Source organism: Mizuhopecten yessoensis, unplaced genomic scaffold (genome assembly GCF_002113885.1).
Source record: "Mizuhopecten yessoensis strain PY_sf001 unplaced genomic scaffold, ASM211388v2 scaffold5875, whole genome shotgun sequence".
Lineage (NCBI taxonomy): Eukaryota > Metazoa > Mollusca > Bivalvia > Pectinida > Pectinidae > Mizuhopecten > Mizuhopecten yessoensis.
In genome coordinates this window covers 89,272-98,558 of record NW_018406267.1, presented here as the reverse complement: position 1 = coordinate 98,558, position 9,287 = coordinate 89,272, and the positions used below count along the sequence as shown (strand labels likewise).

The following is a 9,287-nucleotide window of genomic DNA, read 5'->3' as shown; positions in this document are numbered from 1 at the left end:
TAAGCTCTGCACAGTGCTTCGGACTGTACAGACGTTTTCATGGTGTTGGGAAAAGTTAACAAATTAAATGAATCTATTGTCTGAAAAATTAAGAGATTTAGAAACAAACTACAACAACCAGAAATGCAATATTTACGTCTTATGATCTCCTAATGTGTTTCGATATTGAGAATTCATATTATGATAAAATCTTCTTCGATTCATAGGTGTCTTTATCAGTCTAATTTTGGTGTTGCTAGAATGAAATGTTCGACCAAAAATGTGTAATGCCCCCTTTGGTGTTTTAGGAGCGCTTGGAAACCTGTTATCAAAGCTGTGAGAGTATTGTTTCGCCAAAGCAAATTTATATATTTTCAATAATTTGCAAGTTTAAAGTGCAACTATGGAAGGAAAAAAAAGCTTTTGTTTATCGTTATGGAAATAATGCTAGATAATCTACCATATTGAACAGACCTACCTCAGAAGTCAAAATTATTATATAAATGCATGTTTATAAATATATTTCAAATGTAGCATGCCATGTTCCCTTTTGTGATTTAAATGATTTAAACTTTGTGAATAGCTTAGGCAGAGATAGTATAAGTTATTCAATACGTAGCAAGCATAGATTATATAATCCCATGTATATTTTTGTTTGTTAAATTTATTAGAATGATGAAAAAGTTGGCATGCGACTTTATCAGTAGTTGTTTTAAAATTTAGACGTGGTAGTTAGAGTAAACTTCTTATACCATTAACTCATTCACCCCTGAAATTTCATAATGAACTATTCCAACCTTTGACTGGAAGAGTTGAAATGTTTATTCAGGGGTGAATGAGTTAAAACGAGAAATTTTCCAAATTTTAAAGATAGGGTACTAACTTGTTTATTGTTTGTTGTCCATAATTTTTTCCTCTCTAACTTGGCCAAAAGAACCCAATGCGTTGTGTCATCGCAGTGTTTGGCATTTGTCCGTCCATCGGTAGACCTTTTTCAAATGTTCAACTTCTTCAGAGAATTGCTGGATGAAATTGATTGAATCTGGAACATGTCATATTAAGTCTGAAAGGACTGTTCTATCTTCAAGACTTTGAGTTTTTTCACAAGTGCCTTGGACAGAAAACATTCATTGAGCCATATTTTCTGACTGATCAATCATTTCGAGAGTATATTTTTAACGTAGTGATTAAGGAGTTACGCAGGGTATGTGTGTTGTATCGTCCTATGTAATCATTTCAGGGAGAACCTTTTGAACTCAAGTTATAAAGTTTTGTTGGGAAACCACAGATAAACAGGTTAATAGTTTTGTTTAAGGGTGTATCCTACCTTACTGAATTAAATCTCCTTTCAAATGAGTTTCACACTAATTGATTTATAAATATTTGACAAGTTCAACAAATGTGTGAATTACCTCGGGACTGTTAAGCCAGCATTAAGCTACATATTCAATCTTTCTCCAGATAAGGGTTGATGTCCAAAATCTGTTACTCATTTTGTTAAGTTTTTGCATCATTTATTATATTTGTGTACAAAGCTACTTGTTTTGGAGTACCATATTTTTCCCGCAGTAAGCCCAGGACTCCCGACTAAAATTAAGAATGGGCTTATTACAGGACAGTTGATGTTGGTCGGCAGATTAGCAAGAACGAGCTTATTGTTGGATAAATATGGTATAATTTATGTTCATAATTGTAAGTTGAAAGTTCCATAAAATATATTAAATTGTTTATAATTATAAGACAATCTAACTAGCAGAGGGGCATGTACACTTGTTATAATAGTTGGACAATCTCACACAGGGGCTTGTACACCTTACTTTAATTTTTAATCTTATTTATATTATGTATTTTTTATAACTTAGGTCTCCCTGATGATACTATCCTAGAGCCAGAGAGGATTCTACTATTTGGTTCTAGTCATAATGTAAGAATTTCTCCCTTGATTGTGAAAAACGGTGCAACACTTTCAAAGCGAAATCTGACCGATGCACCTTATGTTACTACTGCTGAGAGATTCCATCAGCATCCGTCACGTCGTCATTGTAGAGTACATATAAGTGTATAAACATACCAATGAAAGGCATTTTGTTTATGTATAATTTGAGACATGATAGATGTATTTATTTGAAATTCTACAAGGTATAGCTGTATGTAGTACATTTATATGTTGAATCTGAAAATATATATATATATTCTTAATTGTCCCAATATTTGTGTATATTGTTTGATAATCTTGTGAAAGCTGGTGATATCATGATCGACATTCTATTAAGTACCTGTATGTTATAACGGCACTTACATATATATATATATATATATATAGTTGTCATAGCGACTAAGTTATTTTACTTCACTCATATCATGTATCAAACTTTCCATCCTTCAGATTGTATTCATTCATCCTTGTACTGTATTCCAGTATGTCAAAGGCTTTTGTATGAACATGGCAGGAAAAAATAAAGAAATATTAAACTGATATTAATTTGTTTTATTTTGTTGTAGAATTTTTTTTCAAAGTATTGCAAGTAGAAATAATTAATTCAGTACAAAAACAACCGCATGAATCTAGGTATCTGTGAGGCTTTGGTTTGTGTCAGATGAACACAAAATGAAGGTTTTGGGTATCCTCATCAGGAGAAACCAAAGCTTTAACTCTGCAAGGTCATTTGTTTTTAGGTCATCATCCATACACATGCAACAAAGCAAAATGCTATTTTTAACAAGTGACCTTGACCTTAAGCCTAGAATTTTGAAATTCGAACTCATTCAAACTATCTTGGTACTGAACTCCTATATGTAGTCTCATTGGAATCGGATTGAAAATGAAGATTGTTAAACAATGCTTATTGATTCATCTATTTTTAGTAACAGTGACCATGACCTTGAGGCCAGAATGTTGAAATTCAAACATGTTCCAGATATATTGGTACTGAACCACTACATGAAATTTCGTTTGTATTGGATTGAAAATGAAGGTTGTAGAGCGATGACGAAGACGCCCACCAACTTATATCTACGTTGAGATGTTTTATATCTTGTAAAATTAAGAAAAAATATTTTGATGAAGATAATCAGTTCACAGATTCATATAGGACTGTGATTCTGGGAATAGTTGTGTCGGCTTGTTGCCTTCCTACCAGTAGTACAATTATAGTGGTATACTATCAATTAAAAGGATTCTCTCATTATTACTGTATTTTGTGGTAATTGCCAACCTTTTGAAATTTCTATGGGAGAGATTCTGCATGCTCAAAATTAAAATCATAAATTAAATGTGTGAATATTACCCCATAGACACAAAAGAGCATTTCAAAAGACAATTTTCAGTTGTTCTTTCAGATGAAATAATTAGATTTTAGAACATATAGGAATTATTTAGCAAATTCACTAGTTGGAAATGTTAAATTTAAGGGTCCAAAATCAGGAATTTCCCTCAAAAATAGGGAGAGCTGGCAAATTGATTTTGTGAATGTATCATTAATATAATTTAAATAAGCAACACTTTAACAATCTGCATACTGTAACATTCACCCAATTCACATTTACTGGAACAAGACACAACGATACACATACCAACATACTGATGCATTATCAAATATTAATTATATAACTGCAGCAACACTTATGCAAATACTTACACAACAAGAATACTTTGAGCAGTCGAAAAACATGTACAAGGGTTTTTCTGTAGTTTTTCAGGCCACAAGCATTGCAGCAACCTTAGTGAAATATATCCACTATAAATGATGTAATTTGACAATGTACCGTTACTTAAATAAATAATTGTTTAAAACAAATGAGTTATGAAGTATTGCCGTAGATCTTTGCATCCGGTACAATCTGGAAGATATTAACGGGTCCTTTTAGTGAAACTCTAAAGTCTATGTACGTATGAATCCAGTGATGGTCAGTAAAGGCTACAGCCGTCGGTTTGCGATTCACACCTTTTACTTTGAGAGTCTTACAAGCCTTTTGCTGGAGATTGCTTAATTTGTGAAACTTTCCGCACTGCATGCGGAACCAGAAATGTTTCGCCGGATCTATGGTCGGGAAAAAATACTCTGGAGGTGAGAGAAACACACCCTGATCCTGAATGGACGGGATGTTACTTTTCATATACTCATTATATATTAACGTCACAAAGTGGGGCCCCGTGCTGTCAAGCACGTTCCACATATGTCGGAAGGCAGGTAAATTATCCATCAATTTCTTCATGAATGGATGTCGAGCTTGACAACCGATAAGAGCGTTGATTACCAGGTGTTCAAAATTTGCATCAAGGATGGGATGCTCGTATGGTTCCTGACTGATAAAACAGGAAAATTTCTTGGCCATAGGATCGATAGGTTTTAGACTTTCAAGGTCCATATCTGCATAAACACCTCCGAACTCATACAGAATGACGTAGCGGAGGGCATCCGCTTTACGAATACCTTCCGAATAATTATCAAATGTTGACAACAGAAACGGATATTTATCTTTGATAAGTGCATGTGCACTTTCATCTGTCCACAGAAAGTACTCCCAGTCCGGGTGATTGGCTTTCCAAGTTTTAATCCAGGTTATGAACTTACTCGGAATTTCAGTGTTTTTCCACGTTTGATGGATAATCTTGGGAATCCTATACGATCCAGAATCTGGAAGAGATTCATATTCCTGAAGTCCTAAGGGCACAAAACCCTTTTCAACTGGGATGTCAAGATCTTGAAAATTTCCATGAAGACGGACTTGTTCAAATTTGATGATCCAATGAACAAGAAAAAGAAGGAAATTTCCGACAGCGAGAGTTTTCAATGTTCCGGGCCTACTAACGGCCGAAATGAGACCCTTCATCTTCCTCATCCGTCCTCCTTGTAATCTGAAAATGTAGACAGGGGTTTACATTAATTTAGATCTAACATTTTAATGTTCGACATAGATTAGTCTTTTACATAAATTAGTCTTTGGCCTTTTACATAAATAAATGTACCGCCTTTCAATCAGAAATTTTGGCATTATAAATGGATTTTTCAATGTTGACATTAAAGCTAAATAAAAAAAGTAAAATAAACAGTGAAATATGTTGGTGGTAATTAAAAGTGAGGTGGAAAATGAAGCAAGTGGTATGATATCAAGGATTTTCTACAAAAACATTTATGTGTCTTTAGAAGAAGCAACTTAAGTTGATTTAACACATTTGACTCCTATGACATTAAAATAGGTCCATGTCATTAAGGCTAAACAAAACTTTTTGGTGTTTCCGGTAACCCTAACTACCCTAATTTTGTTTGCCTACCCTAAACTTTTTTAAGACAATTTTCAAAGAAATACTGTTAAAGTCAATATCACTCTCCTATATAAAACATTTAAAATTATTTGTTAAAATGAAATTTGTTACCTACCTACCAACCATAAATTTATCCAACATGTTATAGGAAACACATAATTATTTTGTCTGGCCTAAAACAAATTGATAGCCTGCAATTATAACACAAGGCCAAATAGGGTCAACACATTATCTCCAACTCAAAGTCAGGGACGGGCTTATTACAGAACAATAAAATAACATTTCTAATCTGCAGCACTCATTGCAACATTTTTCCCCCCGGACTACTTTCTGTTCTAAATGTCTAACTTGACAGTGCCTTGCTATTGGTCTTGGTGTTGAGGGTAAGCTCAAGTGAGGACAGTTATGGGTTCTGTCCCCAGACAAACCAAACTCGTTAAAATTCCCCTATTGCCCTTTGCTTCATGTTCTGGTTTAACCATTTCACCCCTATGTAACTATAGTAGACTCTATCGTGCATTGATCTGGATGAATCCATTATCGTCTACAGTGGTGAAAGTTAAATGGGTAGCAGTAATAACTGGTTATTATACATTGCCAGTATAATGTGACCAGGTGGAGTGCTATTGTAATAGGAGAAAGAGAAATGCACAGCAAGACCAGGATTCGAACTGGTGACCTTCCAAATTCCAGATTGACGCTCTTTCAATTGAGCTACCTTGTTGCCAACGATCAACTCAGTCCAGTTCCACTACGCTACCATGCCCAGTGTATGACCTTTCAGTGATATAGGGTACAATAACTTCAATCTGGCTGCGTCGTCCATGATCAACGATCAACTCAGTCCAGTTCCACTACACTACCATGCCCAATGTATGACCTATCAGTGAGATAGGGTAAAATAACTTCAATCTGGCCGCGTCGTCCATGATCAACGATCAACTCAGTCCAGTTCCACTACGCTACCATGTCCAGTGTATGACCTATCAGTGAGATAGGGTACAATAACTTCATTCTGGCCGCTTCGTCCATGATCAACGATCAACTCAGTCCAGTTCCACTACGCTACCATGTCCAGTGTTTGACCTATCAGTGATAAAGGGTACAATAACTTCAATCTGGCTGCGTCGTCCATGATCAACGATCAACTCAGTCCAGTTCCACTACACTACCATGCCCATTGTATGACCGATCAGTGAGATAGGGTCAATAACTCAATCTGGCCGCGTCATCCATGATCAATGATCAACTCGGTCCAGTTCCACTACACTACCATGTCTAGTGTATGACCTATCAGCGAGATAGGGTACAATAACTTCAATCTGGCCGCGTCGTCCATGATCAACGATCAACTCAGTCCAGTGCCACTACGCTACCATGCCCAGTGTATGACCTATCAGTGAGATAGGGTACAATAACTTCAATCTGGCTGCGTCGTCCATGATCAACAATCATCTCAGTCCAGTTCCTCTACGCTACCATGCCCAGTGTATGACCTATCAGTGAGATAGGGTACAATGACTTCAATCTGGCCGCGTCATCCATGATTAACGATCAACTCAGTCCAGTTCCACTACGCTACCATGCCCAGTGTATGACCTATCAGTGAGATAGGGTACAATGACTTCAATCTGGCCGCGTCGTCCATGAACACCATTCATTGACCTATACTGTTGCTTAGATTATCTGATGTGTTGCAGATATTAATTGTACATATATAGGATCACGGCCGCCTTCTAGCTTCGTGCTCGAGGGAATTTCCCTTGGGCTCAGTAGTAGAGCATCCGACTAGGAAGTCTGGGATCACCGGTTTGAACCCAGAGGATTGGTTTGGTTTAATTTTGTTTAATTAACAGCTAATGTCAAACCCGGAGGAAGCACACTCTCATTCTCATAACATGTTAATCTTTTTTGCAACCCAACTTAATGCTATGAAATGACATAGTATGGTTGACCTCCTAAAGAACCATGATGAAGGCACGCCAACGGACGTCATAGTCTTAGACTTCTTGAAAGCCTTCAACACTGGCCCCACAGAAAGCTGCTTTTCAAGATGAGGAATTACAATATTGATGGACCTGTCCATCAATTGCCAACATCATTTTTGTGTGACCGTGACATGAGAGTAGTCGTTGACGGTGATTACTCTCAGAGATCATTAGTACTATCCGGAGTTCTTCAGAGGATAGTTCTTGGCCCCCTGCTATTTCTCTGCCATATAAACGATTTACCTGATTCAGTCACCTGACATTAATAGTGCGTCTATTTGCATTAAATTGGAAGAATGGGCTGAAGTATGGGGGATGTCATTCAATGCTAGGAAGTGTACCGTTCTCCGTATAGACAGCAAAATAGTTTTACAAACAATTTGAACACATCCTACAACAGATGTCCGAAAGTCCTTATCTTGGCATCACCATATCTGATAATCTGAAATAGAACTCCAACATCAACAAATTAAAACCATCAAGAAAGCGAACTGCTCGCTCGGTTTTATCACTAGAAACCTCAAACGTTGCCCAGCAGAATGTTGTAGAACAGCCTACCTCTGCCTTGTTAGGTCCATCCTTGAGTACGGATCAGCTGTCTGGGACCCCTACGTACAACAAGACATAAACAGACTCGAGCAAGTGCAAAGGAGGGCAAGGTTTATCTCCGGATACTTTCGTTCACAAGAGGAAGAATGCATGACCAAAATATTAAGAGATGCGGGCCTGTCCCCACTAGCAGAACGACGTTGTATGCTTCATGAGTTCCCGATACCAGTTGCCGGAAACAAACGTAAAATTCGTCCGCAGGATGACTTATCGATACTGTTGAAAATTACATCTACAATAACTCCAAGTGTTTCAAAGTCCATAATTGTAGAGCAGAACAATTTAAAAACTCTTTCTTCAATAAGACTACTATTGACTGGAACCATCTGGCCGACAACTCCACGCATAGTACCACGGTGGAGAGTTTCAAAGGAACCTTCACCCTCCAGAACTATACTACTGTAGATTACTTAGCACTTCTCCCCCGGCGCGATACATGTCCTGAGGGTCCGTCGATTAAGCCAATACAACCCAATACTACCTAATACAGTAGTCCTGAGGGACCCTGCGCCGTATATGTGATGTTTACAGTAGGCCTATTTATAACTTTGTTAAACAGAGCTTGATTTATCTTTTGCTAGCTGTGGAGATGCATAATACATGTAATTATTACGAATGGACGCTTTATATAAGTGTATATTACTTACGGCCACAAGACCCTTGGTTCAGTTACCATAACCACAAAAGTTTTGGGTTTTAGGCCGGTATGTACTCAGGTCAATATGATGCTACATATATGTATATTCGCGATGGGCAAATGGGTGCAGATCTAATCATGCGATGCAGAACGTTTAGTCTCTAAAAGATATAAATGTATTTGACATGCAAGATTATGACATCACGTGTACAACTCACTCAGTATATAAAGATGTTGACACATCGGATTCTACATCCGACATCGGCAACAACAGAAACAGACCATCAATTTAGGGCTACTCCTTTATCAACGGAAATGGTATTAAAGGGGAGTAACTCCTTACGAAGTCTGTTTACTATTTCATGGAGACAGACCACAATTAATTCCAGGGTTCCGATATACTATACATGAAGGCCTTAAGGGAGCACTGTAGTTTAAACAGTATTTAATTCAATAATCCAAATTTTAACATTCATCCTACTATTTTTTCCGAGACGTAATCTTTTTTCAAGTTTTGCTTAACTAGAGTAACTAGTGACCTGGGTTGATCGCTGTTCACCAGGACCACTCAATTAGTAGTGTCTGTCTAGAGTTAAATCCTATGGATGTGCATTTCTGTGTCCTCTGGTGCATGGTTTGGTGTAATTTTGTTTAACGTCCTATTAACAGCTAAGATCATTTAAGGACGTGCCTCCATGTGTGTACTGTATGAGTGCTTGCGTGTGTGTATGCAGGAGACAGGATATGTCTGTGTGCTTGCCTCCTTGTGATAGCACGGATCTGATGCCGACTTTATAGTGCTATCTCA

At 37.3% G+C, this 9,287-nt stretch overlaps 1 protein-coding gene across 1 annotated transcript; it reads right to left on the bottom strand.

The window, feature by feature from the left end:
* Positions 1-804: 804 nt before the first annotated feature.
* Positions 805-8,790, bottom strand: LOC110451184 (mannosyl phosphorylinositol ceramide synthase CSH1-like). Its single transcript, XM_021499057.1, has 2 exons — positions 8,698-8,790; positions 805-4,837 (listed from the first exon to the last, which is right to left on the bottom strand). The coding sequence occupies exons 1-2, from the start codon at positions 8,739-8,741 to the stop codon at positions 3,781-3,783; spliced, it is 1,101 nt and encodes a 366-aa protein (XP_021354732.1). The 5' UTR covers positions 8,742-8,790; the 3' UTR covers positions 805-3,780.
* Between the last annotated feature and the right edge of the window lie 497 nt (positions 8,791-9,287).

Bases quoted from the DNA above. Each gene is read 5' to 3' on its own strand.
- LOC110451184 (XM_021499057.1), bottom strand. From the start codon at position 8,741: ATGTCGGATGTAGAATCCGATGTGTCAACATCTTTATATACTGA. The intron at 4,838-8,697 runs GTGAGTTGTACA...CTACATTTTCAG, and splicing joins TCAACATCTTTATATACTGA to ATTACAAGGAGGACGGATGA.